Source organism: Tenrec ecaudatus, chromosome 5, assembly GCF_050624435.1.
Source record: "Tenrec ecaudatus isolate mTenEca1 chromosome 5, mTenEca1.hap1, whole genome shotgun sequence".
NCBI classification, from domain to species: domain Eukaryota; kingdom Metazoa; phylum Chordata; class Mammalia; order Afrosoricida; family Tenrecidae; genus Tenrec; species Tenrec ecaudatus.
In genome coordinates, this window is record NC_134534.1 from 22,356,119 (window position 1) to 22,379,418 (window position 23,300).

General features: G+C 43.9%; 1 protein-coding gene across 1 annotated transcript; it reads right to left on the reverse strand.

Annotated features, from left to right (window-relative positions):
- Positions 1 to 14,324: 14,324 nt before the first annotated feature.
- On the reverse strand, positions 14,325 to 19,650 carry UTP23 (UTP23 small subunit processome component). Its single transcript, XM_075549343.1, has 3 exons — positions 19,359 to 19,650; positions 16,449 to 16,623; positions 14,325 to 14,986 (listed from the first exon to the last, which is right to left on the reverse strand). Exons 1-3 carry the CDS (start codon positions 19,544 to 19,546, stop codon positions 14,606 to 14,608), a joined length of 744 nt encoding a protein of 247 aa, XP_075405458.1. The 5' UTR covers positions 19,547 to 19,650; the 3' UTR covers positions 14,325 to 14,605.
- Between the last annotated feature and the right edge of the window lie 3,650 nt (positions 19,651 to 23,300).

A 23,300-nucleotide genomic window follows, 5' to 3' on the forward strand; every position in this document is an offset into this window, starting at 1 on the left:
ACTCGGAGCTGGTGTACCGCCCAAGGCCCACACCCCCAGTTCCTGATTCCTGGGCTTCAGGAAGCCCAGCGTGTCCCCTTCCCATGGCATATTGGGAGATAATGCTTGAACCTTCCAGGCACATCTTCCTATCGGTAAACTCAGGCTGAATTGGTTTCAGTTTTGTGGCATCTACAAATCCCCAACTAAGACAATAGAAATTTGTCGAAGTGTTAAATAATTGTTTTAAGTTGAAAATGATTCAAAGCTGAGAACATTTAGTAATCTCCCGCTGGCATATTATAATGACTCATGGGTACCTGCATCTAATTTACATAATGAGGCAAGTGTTTACTTAGGTTCATCCTGTCTTATTAAAGAGCATGGAGAGCTTGCGCAGGATTTCTGAGAACTGCCCCCCCCCCCCCGCAAGTGCCTAAACTCTCTGTGTATTACAGCAAATTTTCAACAACCAAACTGTTCCTGACAATGTTTAGAACTTCCTGCAAATCCAAACGGTTTTAGAGTTTTGGTTGAGCGTTGGAACGAGTGTGTTCAGTGTTTATCACGTGCTTGTCTTACGAGAGCTGTTACTCTCCTAGCTATTTGCCTTCACAGATTTCTAAGAACTCCGCTTTCTCCTCCCTCTTGGGTTGTGGACAATAAACTGATTGTCTATGCGGGTCTGACTGGAAATATTTTGGAAAGCCTAATCTTTTCCCTCAAGATGGGCTCTGTTTTCCTATTTTGGCTGACGGCAACCGCGTCCTTCCAATTCCTTAGGCCCAAACCCCCCTGGAGTCATCTCCAGTGTGTCTTTCTTTCTCCCCATATCTGATCAGTTGGCTCTGCCTTCAGCACGCAGACTACTTCTCACCACATCCACTGCCACCAACCTTGGCCTCCAGCTAGCAGGTGAATATTCTGAATAGCTTCCTAACGGGGCTCCCTGCCTCCTCTGGTGCCCCCTTAGAGAGAGTGGTTCTCTAACATCTCAGTCGATCTTGACATCACTTTCTCCTCGGCTTGCAAAGCCTTTTCAGTTCACCCTCAGTAAAACCCGGGGTCCCCACAATCTGCTCCCCCACCACACCCCTTCCTCAAACCACCACTGCATCTTGTAACCGCTCCTTCTAGCAAGTCTGTTTCCCCCCTCCACGATTGCTCCTCCCACCCACTCCGCCCCGGCCCTATCCCGTCCTCTCTCACTTTGACTCCTTGTACTTCCTTGAATAAGCCAGACAGCCTCCCTCCTCAGGGCCTTGCCACTGGCTTCTCCCTCTGCCTGGAACACTCTTACACTACATACCTTGCTCCTTCATCCCCTTAAAATCTCTATCCAAATGTCAGCCTCTCTAAGAAGCCTGCCCTCACCACTGTCATGGCAACTGCTAATGTCCTAATGCATTTATAGTTCCTGCATGATGCTCATCATTGAGTCCGGCCTTCTGATCTACTACTGAATCTACATTTAGGCTACAAAGAACCCTGCTTGGATTCCGTCTCCATTGAGACAGTTACTCGATTTAACTCTGCTAGTTAATTGCGTAGAACCATCCATTACCTGTTGGTTGGACTTGAGCTTGATTGAATCAATGGCTTGACCTGGCCCCACCACTGTGATAGGAAATGAAGACACCAGGATAAGAAAAACTATCCCAGGCCCTCGAACTTCTCACGATCCCTGAGACAGATGGACACACACTGGCAATCTGACGTGGTGGAAGCTAAAGAAGATGTACGAGTGGCTTCAGTAAATTCACGGAAAATGGAAAGATCATGGAATATTCCCATGGGCATGTTGGAGGCCGTCCTAGAGAGGATGCTTCCAGGGGTAGTTTATGTTACTGTTAGGTGCCATCAAGTCTGTCCTGGCCCAACAGAACCAACACCGCATGGTCCTAGCCATCCTCACAAGTGTGCCTGTGCCCGAGCCCATGTGGCTGCCACGGTGTCCATCCATCCCGTTGACGGTCTCCCTCTTTTTTGGTAAGCAGGGCAATTTGTTTTGCCATGACTCGCATCCTTGCCTATACATGTCTTGGTTCTCAAAATGCGAGCGTCCAACATGGCCTTCTGCCATGCTAATCTTTATATCTTCTGGGGGTTGGGGTAGAAGAATGGAGAAAAATATGGAGCAAGAGGAGGGTCAGAAAATGGGGCTACACAATCTCAGGCAGCGAGGAGGTTGGGGATGGAGTCCTATAACCCTGGCTCCTTGTCCCAGGATTAGACCAAGAGAAACCAGCTGGAGCTGACTAAACTTCCGGGAGACTCCTAGAAGTCTCGTCAGAGCACGACCCAGAGGTAGGATAAGCATATTTGCTACAGTGTTTTGGGCCGGCCCTGGTTTGCACCTGTCACTCTATAGTGTGTCTAATTCAGCATCTGTCCCAGACAGAGGTGTGCTGGTTTAAACCATACACACGTCAGCTGAGCTCTGGTGGCATCATGGAGACACATGGTGCTGCGATCTTAACAGCTCAAAACCCCCAGAGGCTTTGCGGCAGAAAGATGGGGCTTTCTGTTCCTGGTAACAGTTACAGGGGCCATCAATTCATGGCAGTTAAGAGGTAACTAAGACAGAGAAGATCAATGCCATCAGGTGGCGCCAAAGAGCTACCCAAAAAATCCACTGTCATGGCATTGATTTCTACTCACAGCGACCCTGAAGGACAGTGCAGACCTGTCCTGGTGGGTTTCCCAGACCGTAAGTCTTTACAGGAAAAGACAACCTCATCGTTCTCCTGTGGAGTCACTAGTGAGTTCGAATTGCTGGCCCACTGGTTATCGGGGTTCCTTGATAGCAACAGTGCCCTGAAATTGCAGCCAGCTTGCTCCCCCGTTCCACCTCCCGCCCCACCCTGCACCCTCTGCTCGGCATCCTGGTGACATAATGAGTTATGCTTCGGGCTGCTAACAGCAAGGTCAGCAGTCCGAAACTACCAGCTGCTCCCTAGGAGAGAAACGAGGCTTCCTATCCCCCTAGTTACAGTCTCAGAAATTCACAATACATGGCCATGTGAGTCGAACTAGACTCCATAACAGTGACTGCAAGCCCCCCAGGAGAGGTGTTTGCTGGGGTCCCATTTGTCCATCCTATTTACTCCATCTGTATGCGGAGCAAATAATGGGCGAAGCAGGGCTATATAAAGAACGCAGCATCAGGGTTGGAGGAAAAGTCTAACAATCTGCAACATGCAACTGACATAACTTTACTTGCTGGAAATGAAGAGGCCTTGCTGAGAAAGATGGCAGCCTTCAATGCAGGTTCTATCTCCACATAAAAGTAAAGCAATCCCCCAACTGAACCAAGAGGCACTATCACCATAAACATAAAAGAGGGCACTGTTAAGGATTTCATTTCACTTGGATCCACAGTCAACGCTCGTGGAAGCAGCAGTCAGGAAATCAAATGATGCATTGCATTGGACAAATTCACTGCACACGACCTCTTTACAATGTGAAGGAGCTAAGATGCCCCTTGAGAATGAAGATGTGCCTGACACAATTACATATTCAATCACCTCATCTGCATATGAAACCTGGAGAGTGAATAAGGAAGACCAAGTAAGAGTGGGTTCATTTGAGCATTTGAAGTAAAGGCTTGGCAAAGGGTATTGACTGCCCCATAAACTACCAGAACAAACCAATCTGTTTAGGAAGTAGAGTCAGATACCTTCTAGAATGGAGGGCAACAAGACTTTGTCTCGTGTACTCTGGACATGTTATCAGTCACTGGAGAAGGACACCAGGCTGGGTAGAGGGCCATTGAAAAGGAGACCCCCTCAGTGAGACGCACGTACACAGTGGCTGCAACATGAGCTCAAGTATAACAATGATTGTGAGGACCGGGCAGTGTTTGCTTCTGCTGTCCACAGGGTCACGATGAGGCCAACTCATTGGCACCAACAACCCTTCTCTAAAAATCCTGGTGGCTCGGTGGTTAAAGTGCTCAGCTGCTAACCCCAAACTTGGCCATTAAACTCACTGGACTCTTCGTGGTTGTTAAGATGCAACCATCTGCTCTGTAAAGATTCACTGCCTTGGAAACTCTATGGGGCAGTTCGACCCTGTTCTCTCGGATCACTAGGCCTCAGCATTGACTCCACGGTAATGAGTCTTCTGGAGATGGTCTCTTTGGTCACTTCTTTAACTTGGCAAAATTATCATTCTAAATTTTATAACATGGGTTTTTGAGCCCCAGCTGTTGTGGAAATTTGAGACCTAAAAAAAAGAGATGGAAAAAATGCTTGTGATCTTCAAAGGAGTTGGACCACACTGTGCAAAACCCTGGAGTCACGGAGAATAAAGCTAGAGACGGGCACAATGCAAGGGTGTGGGAAGAAGAAGATGGTTTTGATGAAGTAACACAAAAAAGCCGAAGGTAGCTGATGATAGAGCTTTAGAGTCGTTCAAGAATTTGAACCTTTTCCAAAGTAGGCTTCCTCATAAGGTGCTACCCTCTCTCTCTCCATGATGACTGCCTCTCCTTTCAAGCTGCTTTCATCTCTCAGCCTGCCAGTGGCAGTAGTGTCCTAAGGGCTACAGATCTCTAACCTCCATCTCCACCTCTTACTCCACATTTCTAACCACACTCCTTCTAGCTCCCAATGTGATTTATTCAACATGAAACACCGTCCTATTCTATACACTCTGGCCCTCCAATTGGGTGGAGATGAAGATCTGCAAGGTAGCACAGAGCTAGCCCCTGTCTACGCCCTCAATGGTATCAGCCCCATCTGTAGGCTCAACCCCACACAACGGAACTGCCCAATCTGGAGCTGGATACTTTGGTGCCTTGCTCAAAGACTCTAGCTGAGTGGAATTCCCTTTCTTCCCTCTTTCTTGTTATCAGTTTTAGAACAATAACTTCTATGATGCCGCTAGGGCACCAAGGCATCCCAAAGTGAAACTTGACATATCTGCCCGCTTCGGTGGCTCTATTTACCGTGTACTGCATTACCATGTTTCTCTCTGCACACCACACACAATTGCTTTACTGGTCTAAGTGTACCTTCCTCTAGTAGGAGCCCCAAACTTTTTGAGGGCAAGTCCCTCCCCCCTGAGAATGACATTTTTCCTATCCCCCCTCCATCCCTTCATCTCAGTCTTTCTGCCCCTTCTCCACTCACGGGTCCTACTGGGTCACCACAGGGATCGTTGTTCCTCCCTCAGCAGTCTTTGGCTCTCAGGTTTACTGAGCCTGGGCGGTAGCGAAAGCCAAGGGCCACAGCGTGAGTCTGTGGAAGAGCCATTTTCCCAGAACAGAACAAGGGCTCTTGCGGACGTTTCTTATATTATGCCCATGACTCCGGGAGATGTCATTTTCCATTAGGATAACAATTTCTTTGAGCCTTTTCATTCCCGTGCCCTGTCTGAGGATGTCTCAGGTCGCGCTGAGAGGCAGGCATTTGTGTGTGGGTGCAAGGACTGGATTACAACGCAAATTGTAAAAGTTATTAATTATTTGAAGCTAGATTTCATTCCAGGCTATAGATGACTCTTTGATCATAGAAAGAACTGACTTTACTATTTTTTTTTTTTTTGGTGAAAAACAAAATAAAACAAAAAATCCCATTCTACTCAGACACCAATTTAAGCCATAGTCACTTTTTGCCTCCTAAAGTTTAGTAGAATTTAGTAAAACAAAACAAGAACTGGTGCAGATCACATTTCATGAAGTGTAGTTTATATACAGTAAAATTCACCCCTTCTAAAGATACAGTTCTGTGAGTACAACGATATATTCTAGTCTGCTATTGCAACCACAATCTAGATGAGAATATACCCAAAATGGCCCTGTGTCCCTCTCCCCTCCTCTGTCAACCACTGACCTGAACTCTGTCCCTGTGGGTCTGTCTTTTCCAGAATGTCCCATCACTGAAATCAGATTGTTTGAAGTGTTTGATTCTGACGCCTTTCAAGATTCACAGCTGTTGCTCCACGTATCGATAATTCATTTGTTTTTGTTACAGAGTAGTATTTCCTTGTAAGGATGAAAGACAGTACTTACCATAACCCTGGGGATGGACGCTTAGGTTATCTATGGTTCTGGATAATTGTGAATAAAGCTATGAGCAACGTTTGCATGCAGATTTTTGAGTGGGTGGGTGCCTGGAGAAGGGCATTGCACTGGGTAAGGTTGAGGGGCAGCGACAAAGAGGAAGGCCCGCAACGAGATGGATGGACACTGGGGCTGCAATAGTGGGCTCAGACACAGGACGAGTTGTGAGGATGGGCAGACCCTGGTGTGTTCATCTCGTTCTGTGTGCATACGCAGAGTCACCAGGAGTCTAGAAGTGGCTCAGCAGCATCTCACAACCACAACAGTGTCTGTCTTTCATGGTGCTAGGGTGTTCTCAGAGCAAACTACTTCCAGAGGTTTTATGAAATAGAATCCTTGCGTGGTGAAAAGAGTTTACATGCGTAGCTGCTAATTGAAAGGCTGGAGATTCAAGTTTAACTAGAGGCTTCTCAAAAGAAAGGCTTTGAGGTGCTGAAGGAATCAGTTATCAGGCATAAAAAAATCATATTATTGTGTACCCACCGCCATGACACGATCACTGAAGACAAAGAGGGTGCAAATGAAAATGTAGTGAAGAAAGCTGATGGTGCCTGGCTATCAAAAGATATAGCATCTGGGGTCTTAAAGACTTGAAGGTAAACAAGCATCCATCTAGCTCAGAAGCAACAAAGCCCACATGGAAGAAGCACACCAGCCTGTGCGATCAAGAGATGCTGAAGGGATCAGGTATCAGGCATCATCAAAACAAAAAATCATATCATTGTGAATGAGGGGGAGTGTGGGGTGGAGACTCAAAGCCTATCTGTAAGCAACTGTACATTCCCTTATGGAAGGGTCTTGGGGAGGAGACGAGCCACTCAGGGTGCAGGGTAGCAATGATGAAACATGCAACTTTCCTCTAGTTCCTCCCCCGACTATCATGATCCCAATTCTACCTTACAAATCTGGTCAGACCAGAGGATGTACACTGGTACAGATAGGAAGTGGAAACACAGGGAATCCAGGACAGATGATCCCTTCAGGACCAGTGGTGGAAGTGGCGATACTGGGAATGTAGAGGGAGGGTGGGTTGGAAAGGGGGAATCTACATATAACCTCCTCCCTGAGGACAGACAACAGAAAAGTAGGTGAAGGGAGATGTTGGACAGTGCAAATTATGACAAAATAATAATTTATAAATTATCAAGAGTTCATGAGGGAGGGGGAAGCGGGGAGGGAGGGGATAATGAGGAGCTGATGTCAGGGGCTTAATAGGAGAACAAATGTTTTGAGAATGATGAGGGCAATGAATGTATAAATGTGCCTTACACAATTGATGTATGTACGGATGGTGATAGAGTTGTATGAGCCTCTAATAAAACGATTTAAAAAAAGAATGCGTTAAAAAATTTTTTTTAAAGGCTTCATGGTCTACTTAGAAAAACCAGGCGTTGGGGACCCTATGGAGCGCGGGTCTTCTCTGAAGCCTGCGACGCACGGTTAGAGTGGGAATGACGGCTGTGCTTCTTGGACAAACCAGCGTGGACTTCTTTCTGCCAGTCTTTCTCAGCCCTTGGCAGAATCACTTTCTTCACCACCCCCACCCCCACCCCATTTTAGCTTTTTTACCAACATCACAACAAACATGGGGCCAGGGTGGGAGCGGAGAGGGGAAAGATGGGAGACAAAAAATATGGAAGGAAAAAAAAATATGGAAGGTTTAGCATGAAAATGATAAATTAAAATTTTTAATTTAATTAAATTAAAACTACTTCATAAAAAAAAACCTAAAAAAGAGTGGAGGGTGAGTGGGTTGGAAAGGGGAAACTGATTACAAGGATCCACATGTGACCTCCTCCCTGGGAGATGGACGGCAGAGAAGCGGGGGAAGGGAGGCTCCAGATAGGGCAAGATATGACAAAATAACAATCTATAAATTATGAAGGGCTCATGAGGGAGGGGGGAATGGGGAAGGAGGGGGGAAAAAAGAGGACCTGATGCAAAGGGCTTAAGTGGAGAGCAAATGCTTTGAAAATGATTAGGGCAAAGAATGTATGGATGTGCTTTATACAATTGATGTATGTATATGTATGGATTGTGATAACAGTTGTATGAGCCCCTAATAAAATGTAAAAAAAAAAAAAGAAAATGATTAGGGCAAAGAATATACAGATGTGCTTTATACAATTGATGTATGTATACGTATGGATTGTGATAAGTGTTGTATGAGCCCCTAATAAAATGTTTAAAAAAAACAAACCCCAAAACTTCCAGATTCCTTTCTCCTCAAAAAAGGAGGAAAAGTAAAACTGACGTGGACTTGGAATCATTAGTGAAATACAAGTTCATTTTAAACATCAAAGAAATAAAAAAAGAACAGCTCCGTCCAGAAAGGCTAGGCATAGTGTATCTCTGTCATCTCAGAGGTCACTTGAGAATTGCTGAGGGGGTCCAGTACACAGCCTTGTACTGTAATCATGCTCATTTTAAAATTGTATGAGAAAGTGTGTGTTTTGTATGTACAGAGCATGTGATAGTTACATTTTGTGTCAACTTGGTTGGGCCGAGAGTCCCAGTGGCTTGGCAGCTGAGGTCTGGTAAATTAAACCCACCTGATGTGACCTGATACAATGTAATCAACTCCAGCAGGGGATCTGCTGTGAGCAGCCAAACGGGTCACAGCCCTGATGCAATTGAAAGGAAGTTTCCTTGGGAGCTCTGGTCCTGTAGGGAAACTTGCTTAATTTTTGCTGGCTCTGGATCCTGAATCTGGCTCAATGACCTCCAATTCTCTGGACTTGAGACAATGTCCTGCCATGCTGTGTGTTGATCCAGGGAGCCATTAGTAGTCGGCCATGTCACCTGACAACATTGGAATCATTCACTTCTCCAGTCACCGTGGATTCATCTGCCTCTGCAGGCCGAGCACAGTCTGTGGTTTTCCTACTGTTCTTGGGTTCATCAGCCTCCAAAGTGAGTCAGAAGAAGCCTCCAGCTTAACATCTCCCCCCAGGGAATCCAGTACTTGATATGCCCCCCTCTACAACCCCGTGAGTTACTTTCTTATGATGAATATGTGTATATATGTAATTGTTTTGCTTCTCTAGAGAACTCAGCTAAATACAGAGTGTGAGTACACACACATACACACACACTCTCACACACCACACACACTCTTCCACACACACACACATGCACACACATGTTCAGATTACTCCAATTCAGAATAATTCATAAAACAGAGTGATAAGAAAAAAAGAGTAAAGAATTTTTAGAGACAGATTAAGCTGTCTGTTAGGACACATCAGATTTTTCTAATCAATCTGCTTCCAAAGTGTTTCTTTCTCACCATCAAATTTTAAGATTTTTAAAAAAATTACGTGTTCTTTCCAATTGCCAAGTGCTCTAGGCACAAGTACTTGACACAATGCATATGCCGAATTGGACAACAAAGCCAGATAGCCCCTGCTTGGTAGTAGATAAAAAAAACACACTGATCTGTGATATTCACAGCTGTGAGCTAGTAAGACCTATCCTAATAAACACACCATTCCCTTGAATTCACTCCTTCATTCACTCCTTCAACATCGATGTGCTAGAAACCGCATCGAGCACTCCTAGAAAATGGAAGTAAATTAACACAAGGTCTCTGAATCCTAACCAACCGTCAATCCGTCAATCCTCGTGAGAGTGCTCCGTGTTTAAATGTATTGTTTCAGAACGTGACAACAGAAAAGCTGAGTAGCTCTCGGGCTTCACCGCCATGCTGGGGGCCTTGAATGTGGACAGGGCATACTCGTGACAGCCATGGATCTTCTAAACCTCAAAGCCACTGCTGGTCAGTTTCCTGACGTGGTGACTCACATTCTTATTGACATATTTCTTTCTGTCTTACTTCAGATAGCTAAGCAATGCCGGTAAACATGATCATTTTCTCACCAAGTTGAACAAAGCAGGGATGCAAACTAGTGAGACAAAGTAGGCACAGGTTTGCATGATGTACCTCATCTGTGAAAAGGCCGGGCTAATCTGTAACGGCCTGGCAACCAGGGAGGACAGATGGCATTTTTCTGACTGCATCAGGTCAGACAGAGAGCATTAGCAACCTGGCTCAGATCCCCTTGAGATTAGCTCATAGGGAAAAAAAGAAGAATGGAAATACTAGCACCCAAACTCCTTAATTAACTTTGCTTTTCCCCTTGTAAGGAATCTAGAAACAGTTGCAGACATTAATTTTCTTCTTTCGCTGTCACTAAAATCGAGTGCTGAGAGATTTTTGTTCAATCCACGTAGTTACTGTCAGATTCCTGACGAATATGCATTATATAACCACCGTGGGCAATTGTTTCCCCAGCAGCTTTAAGATATGATCACAGGCCATCATGAGTAAAAGGGAATGGCTTTTAGAATATTCACCCAGTTGTACACACATCCCCACAATTGATTTTAGATAATTATCCCCCAAATAATCATCACCCCCTTAACCTTCAATTCCTCCTTCTTGCCAGGTCCTAAGAAATTACTAATCTGGTTTCTGGCTCTAGATTTGCCTGTTTTGAGCATTTCATAAAAGTGGAACGGTACACTCTAAGGCCCTTTGTGACTGAGTGACTAAATTTCTTTCATTTGACCTGAGTTCAAGTTTTACCCCTGTTGCAGTACAGATCAGTGCTGCATTTCTTCTTAATGACCAAATAATATTCTATTGCATGAATGAATACACCACATTGTATTTATCCACTGGTATTTGTTTCCATTTAGGGGCTGTTACGAATTATACTGCTATGAACATTCTGATACAAGTTTTCAAACGAGCCTAGGGTTTTCACTCTGTGAATATATACCAGGAGTGGAATTATGAGATCAAGTGAAAAACTGGGAGGATGACACAGGACCAGGTATTTTGTTCTGTTGTACATAAGATCGCTATGAGTTGGAACCAACAGGATAACACGTACAGAGCAACAACATGGTAATTCCTCTTCCAGGAACTAGCTACCTGTGCATTTCCCGCTGTGGCTCTACCATTTACATTCGCCTGGTAGTACATAAGGGCGCCAATCATTCCATCTTCCAACAATACTTGTTCTTCCCTGTTTGAGCTAGCCATCATAGTGGGTGTGAAATAGTATCTCCCTGTGGTTCAGATTTATATTTCCCTGATAGTTAATGATATTGGACATCCTTTCATGTGCTTATTTCATGTTTATTCACGTGTTTCTCATATCTCCTGTTTTTTTATTATGGAGTTGTGCTCATGCTTTATATAGCTTTATATAGCCTAGAGCAGCGGTTCTCAAATCTGTGGGTTGAGACCCCTTTGGGGGTTGAACAACTCCTTCACGAGGTCGCTCGATTTATAACAGTAGCAAAATTACAGTTATGAAGTAGCAACAAAAATAATTTGACGGTTGGGGGGGGGGTCACCGCATGAGGAACTGTATTAAAAGGCCGCAGTATTAGAAAGGTTGAGAACCACTGACATAGAGACAAGTCCCTTATTGTTTGCAGCCGTCCTCCTGTTTCATGGGTTATGTTTCCATCTGTCATTTGACCTCAGCCAGAACTTCATCTGGTTCTTTAACTGGGGAGCTAAGACAAGCCTCTACTCCTGATGGGTCTGAATCCACTGCAATTCTTTCTTCTTTTTGTTTCTGGTAATTTCCCAGTAACATTTTCTCTTGGACATACAGATACTAAGAGACATCCTCAAGATTCTCCTAGAGTCCAAAGGCAGTCCTTCCTACTCTCAATCTGTAGCAGCTATCTGATTTAGTCTTGGTATTGAGACCCAATCATGCCAGTCAGGAGAGTTGCCTGTTGGTTCAGAGACTTAAGATGCCCCAAATGACCTTGTGACTGTCTCACTTTCTAAAGCAATAAAACTATTGTGGCCTAGGGAGAAAAATTTCTTCTTTGGGAACAAACATTTCTCCATTTACTGAACCACCAGACCAGTCAAATTCAAAGTGGTTGGGGACTGGGAGCAATGGCTTCTAAAGGTCGCAGTGAGAAGGACCAGGGCCATTTTACCCCTTAGCTCCTGAATCCGCGTCCATATAGTGTAGCTATCACAGAGACATAACACCACAGGTAGTCTCTGATTTAAAGCTCATCCTGTAAGATTGGATCGCCATCCTCTCAGTACTGTGGTGCCATCTGTAGCACGGCAATCCATTCCAAGAGTTTCTGGATCAAAAGCATTTTCCAAGCCTATAGATAGGAATGTGGGCAGCAATATCATGGGTAGGCTAGATAATCGATATACAGAATAGCTTCTGTTCCATGGAGGATAAATTTCTCCCCCCTCCAACCTGGACAGGTTCAATATAATAACCTGCCACCAAGTAGCTGGCTGGTGGAGTCCCCACCTCCAGCCTACCCTCCCACCCCAACCCTGAGCCCATGCTGTATCTGCTGCCAGGTGCTCAGCAGACGTTAGGTTAACACTGTTATTCCAGGCTGAGTCTGGTCTCTGTTCCCACTGCCACAACCACTGCTCACCAGCTCACTGAGCAAGCATTGAAGACTTTGAGGGAGACACTGACATTTGAAAATGTATCATCTTTTCCTGATAGATTATTTTTCACTTGTTTACCTAAGCATAGTCATTAGGATCTTCTGCAGTAAATGTCTGTTGATAGGCAATCACCATTCACCTGGAACACAAGTATCTTCACACTCTGAAGACCCATTTACATCTCTCTTCACCAGAAAACATTCTACTTTAAAAATACTGTTCTTTCCAAGTGCTTAACTGTAAGCCACTGGCTATAAATTAACCGATCTATACTGCTTCCCATCTTTGAATTCAAAGCGAACATCCCTGTGTACTATTCGAAGTACTACCAGTAAGCTTTTACTTTATTGCTCTCTAGACCAGCAGTTCTCAACCTGTGGGTCACAACCCCTTTGGGGGTCAAATGACCTTTTCACAGGGGTTGCCAAAAACCGTCAGAAAACACGTCTTTCCAATGGTCTTAGGAATCAAGACACCGCTCCTCTATCATCTCCAGGCAGGCCCGCCCAAATGTAGACACAAACCAGTCACACGTGTAGACAGCAGCTACTGTGTAAATATCAGATATTTACATTACGCTTCATAACAGTAGCAAAACTACAGTTCCGAAGTAGCAACGAAAATTATTTGATGGTTTGGGGTCACCACACAAGGAACTGTATGTAGTAAAGGGTCGCAGCATTAGGAAGGTTGAGAACCACTGCCATAGACCATCTGTGAAGGGGGTTGTTACACTGCAGTGTCCACTTTGGGTTAGCTGGCAGATTGAGAAACATCTGCAAATGAGGCTCACATTTTTCCTTCAGTCATGTTATCACAGAAAATCATCGTGAACTCATAGTTGTGATATAAGGAATAAAACGTGTTTAAAATATACATGACATAAAATTTGCTATTTTAACCATTTTCATATGTAAAATTAATCAACCACACTCAACCATTACCATCGTTTCTAAAAATTTTTCATGACCCCAAATATAGAAATTCTGTGCCCATTTAGCAATTAACTCGCCATTTGATCCCAGCCTCTGTTTCTGTGTTAATATATTTGTCTACACAAGCTACTTCATATAAATCAGATCAACAATACTTAGCCTTTTGCGTTGGGCCTACTTTACCAAGGTGGATGTGTTCAAGGTTCATCCACATCATAGCATGCAATAGAACATCATTCCTTTTTGAGGGCAAACTAGTACTCTTTTACACACAGATCCTGTATACTGCTTACTCACTTCTCTGTTTATGAACCCCTGAATTACTCCCACTTTTTGGTTGCCATGAACAGTGAAGTAATGAAAGTGAACGCAGGTATCTTCACGAGTTCCTGCTTTCAGTGGTAGAGTGTAAGCCACTAGCTCGAGAATTCTCATCCTGGCGTAAATCTAATCTATTGTATACCAATTCTTCAAAGCTTGCGGCTTCAAGAATTTTAAAATTTAAAAACAATTAATATCCAGTTAATTCTAAGAAATTTAGATTGCCTAGTCACCTGATGTCCATGGGTAAAGCACTCAGTCTCTATCAGGGCTCAGGGGCATGCTGGTAGCTGTTTTTCAAAAAGGAAATCATTATCTTTAGAAGAGCACATAGATTTTACTCCCAAACTTCAGAAATCTGTGCCATGCTCTTTTGTTTTTTTGAACTGCTATTTCCCAGAGGCACCAGATTGCTACTTAGTTCAGCAGTGAGCAATGTTTACAGTCATATTAAAAATGTGTTTAAAGATCTAAATATTAACATACTGTCAGAATGGGAGGAGACTAAGTAAGCAAATATTTCCATCCTCCCCAGAAGGAAGCCCACAGCTCTTCTCTGTCACAAGCTCTTAATAACAATTTTATTTGTAGAATGGGAGTTGGGTGGGGGGTGGGGGGGGGTACAGAATATTGTCTTGGCTTCAAAACCAATTCCCAAATTCACTCGGTAAGAACAAAGTGAATAATGTCCCACCTGAAGCCGTTCACTCTTTACTTCACAAATAACTGTAGGCAGAGGCTTACGGGCCTATGCGCCTTTATAAAAATAAGGTTTGTCTTTTATGACAACTTTAAATTATTACTCTTTTACATTTGACAGTCTTTAAGAATCCACAGGAGTCGTTACCCTGCTGCATTCTGTTTTTCCAAAAGCACGTTTTTGGGGGTGTTTCTGTTCCGGATTCTTTGTCTTTTCTTGTGAGAAGCAGAAGATGGTCTTGTATCTGGTGTCTTTTTCTTTTTCTTCAGACAGCTAAGAGGATTGGGGCCACTGACTTTTTTGCGCTTTCTCCTCCTCTGCTCAGGCTTCTTTGCTAGCCCCTGCTCTTCTTTGAGCTGCTGGATGCTTTGCTTTTCGTGTCTGGAGACAAGCTGACCTGCCTCAACCGCTTTAACGAAGGCAATGGTTTTAGGAGAAGGTTTGTCCAGAACTATCGTGTTCTGTATAATGAACAGGAGAGGAATCCCAGGCCTTTTCTTGACTTTCACTGACAAATTCTGATCCTGTTAAAAAGAAAAGAAATATTTTAGTTACATGATTTCAATTGAAGTTGTTGTGAAGGAAAGAGCACTCCATTCCAATCCATATGTACAACTAGAGCGATGAAATAGGATGACTGAGCAGGTCAACAGTTCATACAAATAAAAGGGCTTGTAGGATTCATTTATCAGGTAAGTATGTATCACAGGAGGGAGTATCTATGATCAGGAAAGGCAGTTTAAGTGTGAACTGGATTAATTGATGTTCTATGACTGTGATTACAATCCAGTGCTGCAGAGGAAATGTTCGCTGGGCTCTTTCTCTTGTGTCTACTCTAAGATAGGCTTCAGGAAGGGTCGAGAATGCTTAAAGAGGTTGACGGAACAGAAATGAAGCAGCAATAGGTGCCTTACATTCTCGATTCAATTCTGAGGCTAATATTATAATTCTGAAAGTATATGTAAGCAAATTTGTATGGAAGTAAATTTCTTAATTAATATAAACTCTGAGCAATCCTCTTTTCTCTGCCAGTTGTTAAGTGCCTGAAAGAGTTCCAGATAAGTAGTAAGATCCTAAACACCGAATTATGCCTTTCTCAGAAATAGTGTGAAACATTAAAAATTTAAAAAAATTAGATCTATGCTCTACTTATCTTTCCTTTAAGAACTGTAAAAATATTAGAATTCTATGCAAGATCATTTATTCTTAAAAATAAGAAAATAAGGGGGAATCAAGCACAAGGATCAACATATATATAAAACCCCTTCCCAGGGGGAAGAACAACCGAAAAATGGGTGAAGGGTGACGGAGGACAATGTAAGATATGAAAATAATAATCTATAACTCATCAAGGATTCATGAGAGAGGGCAGGAGGGCGAGGGGCGGGGAGGATGGGGGGAAAATGAGGAGCTGATATAAAAAACTCAAGTAGAAAGAAAATGCTTTGAAAATGATGATGGCAGCATATGTACAAATGTGCTTGACTCTGGATAAATGTATGGATTGTGATGGGAGATGTAAGAGCCCTCAATAAAAGTACTTAATTAAAAAAAGAAAGGAAATCTATGCTCTACTATCTTTCCTTTAAGAACCGTAAAATATTATCATTACATTTCTATTTAAGATCATTTATTCTTAAAATAACATTCTTATTTTTAAAAATACAAACATCAGTACTTTGGTGAACATCACTATGCTGAAGGGTCCCTCCTCAAATTCTCAAATGACATTTATTTTTCTTTTTTTTAAAACAATTTATTGGGGCTCATACAATTCTTATCATAGTTCATACATATACATACATCAATTGTACAAAGCACATCTGTACAGTCTTTGCCCCAGACATTTATTTTTCTTGACTGCAAGTTAGAGTCTCAACATTTTGAAGAATCACTTCCACCAAACGTTTCCAGACTAACCATACACCCACACCAAAAACGATAGAAATGATTAAGTCTGACTTATGGTTAGAAAAGTAGCATCACCTGTGTTGCCACAAAGTAATGATGAGGATTTCCCTCCCCGACCATGGAGAGCAGGCATTCGGATCCACTCACTGCATTCTTGAAATGGGGACAATGTCGAACTTGGCATTTCTGTGCAATCAATTTTGCTCCATATAATTCTTTCCCCAGCGTTTCTAACTCTTTTAGCACACACCTGAAACGAGCACACAAACACATTACCAGTGGACCTGCTTTATAGAAGACAAAGTTGTTTGCCAAAAATAAACAGAACACTTTTTTTAAAGGTAAAACTAACATTGCAATCTCATTTTGTAGCATAGCAGCCACACATCTGCTTTGAAACGTGACCCTTCACTATTAAAGGGCCCTGACGGTGCTGTGGGAAAAGCTGCTGAACTCAAGGTCAGTGGTTCAAACCCATCACCTGCTCCATGAGAAAAAAAAAAGGAGGCCATCTGTTCCTACAAAGATTCAGTCTCAGTAACCCTGTATGGAGTTGGAATCAACTCAATGGCAGTGGCATTTGGTTTCATTTTTTTCATTATTAAAGAGAGGCCTAGAAAACACATAACCTGAGTAAAAAGAACAATCAACTTTTACTGAGCCCTTACCATGTGCCACAGAGCAGGCTAACTGCTCTTTATATCAATCCCTAGTCTCAAAACAACCTTACAGCATCTCATTACTTAGAGAATGTAAGTAACACAAGTTCAATACACATGACTTTAATCTGAGGCTCTCAACTATAGATGGAGGGAAGAGGGCCCATGAGTAGGCTCTCCTTAAAGGGATGAGGCCATGATATGACTGTTCCATAAATACCAAACCACAGGGAGCTCGGAAATAAATGAGCTTGTCTGATCACAAATGTTAATATTTTTTAAAAGGGAGAGTGGTCCTATAGAGTAATGGATATTATAGGACCCTGACTTTAAAAAAGGCATCTTCACCTCTCATGATACATTCTAAGAAATTGTCAGAATATGCTTTAAACAGCCCAGCAGGAAGGGTAAAGAAGAAGAAACCAGAGTGACTATAGAGCAAAAGCTGGGCAGACAGTTCATTGTGCTGGTCCTTTCTGTAGGCTGAATGAGTTCTCCAGGGAGGGGCAGTGGCGTAGAAGATAATCTCATGTAATTATTTTCAACTTTCCTTATATAGCATCACAACGGTTAACATGTTTCTATTTCTGTGACCTAGACGGGTCAAAATACAAGCTACTCACAACCAGAAGCAACTACCTCAGGGGCACAGGCCATCTACGGACTCACCTGACAGCCCCTGGGGCTGAGGAAGTAATTTTGGGGACAGCTCATAACTTAAAGACACACATGGAAAGCTGTTCGTGGAAAAAGCAGCCACTGTCTAGAGCATACACATGAAAATGTGCACAGAACAGTGGTGATGCACGGGTGTCATGGTGCTTTCAAGCTGATTTCAATCCATAGTAAACTTACATCACAGGGTTGACTTGCCCCTAAGTTTTCTCAGGCTACATCTGTCTGTGGTGACTCTGGATAATTTGAACCGACAACCTTTCAATGAACAGCCCATTGTGTAATCACTGCAACACCAGGTCTCCTTTACTCATGGTATTATGAGCCATTTTCTCTTTTATTCTGTAATTCTATAATGAAAAACAAAAATAAGCACCTATTAAAGTTCTTAATAGCATTTCTTCAACACAGAACCTCCTTTGCCTCAGTTTACTTCCTTCACCTTTGATCTCTTATTCAGGCATTTCAAAACTCCACTCTTCTGGTTAAGAGTTCCCACAAGGACTGCCATTTATCTGTAGTTCAAAGCAGTCCTTGCTCTCTGGCATGTGACCGGGCTCAAGTGCTGTCTTTGCTGGGTCTTGTGTGAGTACGTCCTCTCTCCTTCCCATTCCGACTAGGATCCATCTTAATTGTTCCCACACTTGATGAAGTGGGAGAGCACTAAACCCGGAGTCAGAAAACACCAAATGGAGGTTGGTTTATGCAGCTTCTTGGTCATGAGCTTGTCTGCCCTTCAGTAGCTGAAGCTGTACTTGAAAGTAGTATTGTACTTAATAAAGGCAAGTCAATAAACCAGCAATCTTGGGAAATTTTCGAAATGCACCAAACTTCTTTTTCTGGGAAAGATAGTACACCTCCACAGTTGTAAGGCTTGAGAGATTTTAAGTTAAAACTAAGAAAAATCCACTGGCTTCCAGTTGGTGAGGCTGTAAATATTTCTTTTCTTTTTTTAAGGCTGTAAATATTTCTAAGAACAGAGAGCCTCATCTTCCTCCTTGGGATGGGGTGGTGGCTTTGAATCACTGACTTTGTGGATAGCAATCCAATGCTGATGCACAATGCCACCAGGGCATGCACTTAATTGCTAAGAGTAAGACTTCACTGACATCCAGTGAATTTCGACTCTTAACAACCTTTTCAGGCAGAGTAGATCTGCCCTAGTGGGTTTCCAAGACTGTAAATATTTACAGGAGTGCAAAGAATCATTTCCCTGCGCTGCGCTGATTCTCACGCACAGTGATCTTACTTGACAGTGTAGGGCTGCCAATAGGTTTCCAAGGTTACACTGAGAGGCGAGCAGTCTACCACACCTTTCTCCGATAGCTGGTCATTTGAACCACTGACTTTGGGATGACAAGAGAGCTCTTTAACCACCCCTACGCCACCGGGGCTCCTCCGTATTTTACTGGTGAAAGCAAGGCTCGGGGTGGTGAAGCTCGAACTAACAGAGCGGTTGGAACTGGGGCTAGGATTCGAAGACAGGCGTGTCCGAGTACACAGCACGTGTCCTCGCGCGCAAACTAACAGCAAGCACATCAACATCCCCGCGACTTGGCACCGTCGCCTTGCCGCTGGGCCCGCCTCTCCCAGCCCGTGCCGACGTGGAACCCGAGCCGCGGCCTCGCCTGCTCCCCGCGCCGGCCCCCACCTGGTGGTACACAGCTGCGTCTCGGCCTGGAGGTAGCGGGGCAGCTGCTCCCGCAGCTGGATGCGGCCCCGCAGCGCCGCCTGACAGAAGGTGCCGTCGAGCAACAGCTGGTAGGGCTCGCGAACTCCGAAATTGTTGCGGAAGAAGCCGAGATGCTTCTTGGCGTGTTTCTGCCTCGTGATCTTCATGTCTGGCCTCCGGGAACAAGCCCACCGGACCAGGAAGCGGAAGAGAGCGCCTCACGCACCGCCCGCCAGCGTGCTCCGGGCCATGCCGTTTCCTCCGGAAGTAGAGCGTCCTTGGCCCCGGAAGCAAACGCCCCCAAAGCCGGCCCAGTGGATGACATCACATCCAGACGCGCGCGCGCTTTGCCCGCCGGGCTCGCGCTTCAAGGGGCGGGCCCGTGAGGGGCGGGGCTTGCGCTTGGCGGGAAAACCTCTGCGACGCTTGAATTCGTATTTGGACAGAAAGGATTAGCTGGAGTGAAAACCTAAGTGGTTTGGTTAGCAGTTACCTGGCACTTAAGAGGCCTGTCAAAGACCGACCCTAATGAGAATATTGAGCTTTAATGTCTTCCAGGCACTGTTCTATGCTACTGTAGTCCCTGTTGGTGTTTATCATTTCTAAATAAGGAAAGGGACCAATGAAGAATACTGGGCAACGTTAGCGCTCTGCCACAGGAGTGGAGTGGAGGAGGGGCGAGTAGTTAAGCACTAGGCTGTTCACCCAGAGGCGGGTGGTTGGCCCTTAAAAAGACTCCCTGATCTGTTCCATAAATGATCACAGCTTAGAAAGCATCGGGCGCTGTTCTAACTCTGTCCTTCCTGTACGGTTGCTCTAAGTCCGGGTGGACTCAAGGGTACCCTATCCATAGCTCGTTGAAAAAGTGACAGCTTTATTCCACCTGGAGGCACCTTGGAAGAAAGGCCTGGCGATCCACTTCTGAAAACACAGCCGCTGAAAACCGTTGGAGTGCCGTTCTACACAAGGAGTCCCTATGAACTCGTGTCGACTTGATGACCAGCGAGGTTTGTACTGGTTCCAATCAAGCCGTTTACTGGGGTTATGTGGTTAGGATAGTGCTAGGACTATCAGTGTACCCCAGGTCATCTGCTTCAAGTTCAAATGTTTTTGTTACAACCATAGCACTCCCCTCCCCCAGAAGCCAAACAGGGGATCCACCAGATGGCATTTCTCGCTCTCCCCTTAAGGAGGCCTTCATTTCCCAAGAGTTGGTATTCCAGAGCTGTGCCCTGCTTCTGCCACTAACTCAAGCTGTTTGTACTCGGGCAAGGCCAAACTAGTTGGGCTCCCTTTCTTTACTGTGAAACTTTGGCTTGACTGGGACGTTTTTAAGGTTCTTTTTATGTGTACGCTCTCTGGCTTGGGAAGGTTGCATTCTGGACAGTCAAAAGGAAAGTAGGCTAAAGGCTTAGAACTTATTTCATCAAGTTGATTAATGAGACAGTGAATCAGAGAATTTCAAGTTCCCTAGTGGCTAACCACCAATATTCACTGCAATGCAAAACAAAATCAAAGAATGAGCAGCATGGAAATTTGCATTTTTGTCCAGGTCTGGAATCTGTGACAGATGTAGTTTTTGGCTTATGATGGCTCTTGAGAGACAGAACGTACATAGAAAAATGATTTATAAAGTGATTGCAATGTATTTTGACATCATGGCTTTTGTTTCCAGGTATACATTTATAAAGTTGGAACTAAGATCTTCTAAAATGTTAGCCTTGCACAGAGTCCCAGTGCAACATCATTTATATAAGCTGCTCTCGTTTAGCTAAAAAATACACATTTCAAAAATAAATTTAGGAAGTATAAGCCATGAACAGTCACCGTAAGATTGGGTTTGTGTAATTGCATTGTAATTCCATTGTAATTAAGTGTAATTGCATACTACTTTCCAATTAAAAATCTTTCTTTATCCCAGTATGTGAACACCTAACTGGAGTAGACTGCTAACTGACATCTCCCGAGCCTTGCAAGAACTGTTAAAAGTTTTCTGGTTCGTTTCTTTTTACAATAAGCTCATAGCTTTATCTACCAGCCCCATTTTATTGGCCACTTTTTTTACTTCTAAGAAAATGTGAGTAGCTCCAGGGCTTTGCGTCATAAGAGAAGGAAAGGGGCTGAGGATGAGGACAATGGGCAACTGAAACCCTCTTCCACTACATTTCTTAAAACTTTTACTAAACTACACCATGACTGTTTTCAAGTTCTACAGATGAGCCCTAGTGGCCATGTTGGGTAAGCATTAGACTGTTAGCAACAGCAAGGTTATTGGTTCAAGCCCACCAATTCCTTATGAGGAAGTTGTGACTCTTGGCTCATGTGACCTACAGCCTCAGACACCCTATGCAGAGTGGCTATGAGTCAGACTTGACTCAATGGCATGGGTATGTGTGCCAGTTACATAATCTCCTGTACACTTGAGCAAACGGGTAGAGTCTAGCCTGTCAATCAGGTCACAGCTTGATGACCTCATTTGGAGCCATAACGGAGATGAATAGCTCACTGGAGGCCATACCCAGTCTTTCTGCCTTCCCTTTCCCGATGTGGAAACACTCAGAGAGTTGGAAAAGACACATGGAGACCTGTGCCATCATTGAGATGCTTCCACTGCCACTGCATCTAAAAGACCTTCTACCCACTGGCTTGTGATCTTCCTGCATTCAGCATCATTGCATGTGCTGCATGAATCTGAAGAGGAATTTATGGACCGGTATCAGACATATGGGCTAATGTTGAACTCATGGACATGACCTGGACTGGGCTGGGCTGTTTTCTCAAAATACAATTGCTCTGTTATATAAAGCTCTTTCTTATACGCATGAGTGTCTATGAATTTGTTTCGCTAGTCAACCCGGACTAACACAGTATATGTGCATGGCAGCGCCAGCTTGCATACCCAACCCTAACTAAACAAGCACAAAGGTAGTCTGTTGGGTTTTGTATTCAGCAGTGTTTCTCCAAACAAAATCCCAGGACCTGGAGAACCTGGTCTCATGTGCTCACTTAGAATTTCCGTTCCTGAACGAGTATTGAGGGAGAGGCTGGCTACTCTGGAGGATAGAACATCTCTCTACCTACCCAGGTCATTCTATGGGCATTTGTGTTCCTGAGAGACTCTGTGCAGGAAGGCACCTCTACTCATCCACTAAAACATACAAACTCACTCACTGCCATCAAGTCAATTCCAACTGGCATTGCGAGTGGTGCCCTGAGCTACCCCTTGCAAGGCCAGCAGTCCTACACTGCCAGCTGCTCCTCAGGAGAAAGAGGTAGCTTGCAACTCCTGTAATGATCTAAAGTCTCAGAAACCCACAGGGACCCTTCTACTCTGTCTGATATAGGGTCGCTGTAGTCCGAACTGACTCGATGGCAGTGAGTTCATCCAGTAGGATCTTTATTTTAAGGAGTCCCCTCAACAGTGCTGTAGCTGGATGCCAATCGCCTTGTATCAGAAGATGAGTATTTGGCCAGAACCAAGGCAGAAACCAAAGAGTGCTCTACTGATGCAGTTATTACTTGGATATAAGTTTAAACTGGAAATTTTATTTTTTAAATTATTACCATTATTATTAAAATGTTTAATAGTCTTCAAATGTCTTTGGCCTTCCAGTGTAAGAACAATAATGCCTTAGAATTGCAAGTTGCTAGATTTTCTCTGAGGTCATTATAATAGATATGTGCCAGGCTAAATAGACACATGGGGGGTAAGGGATTCATTTGTTTTCCTTAATTTTTTATACTTCTCATATTTTAAAAAATTATATTTGGACCAAATATGATTTATAGGGGGATGTTGCTGTACCTACTTTTCACGGCGTTTTCCCACTGCTGCTGCTTCATGAAATGTTGATGAAGCTAAGTTGACTTGAGAATGATTTATTCTTACAAGGTGTGACTTATTCCCAAATAAGACTTCTT

Excerpts from the sequence above, each read along its gene's own strand:
- UTP23 (XM_075549343.1), bottom strand. The coding sequence starts at position 19,546 with ATGAAGATCACGAGGCAGAAACACGCCAAGAAGCATCTCGGCTTCTTC. Across the intron at positions 16,624-19,358 it reads ACGCAGCTGTGTACCACCAG|GTGTGTGCTAAAAGAGTTAG; the intron begins GTGGGGGCCGGC and ends TGCTCGTTTCAG. Across the intron at positions 14,987-16,448 it reads ATTACTTTGTGGCAACACAG|GATCAGAATTTGTCAGTGAA; the intron begins GTGATGCTACTT and ends TCTTTTTAACAG.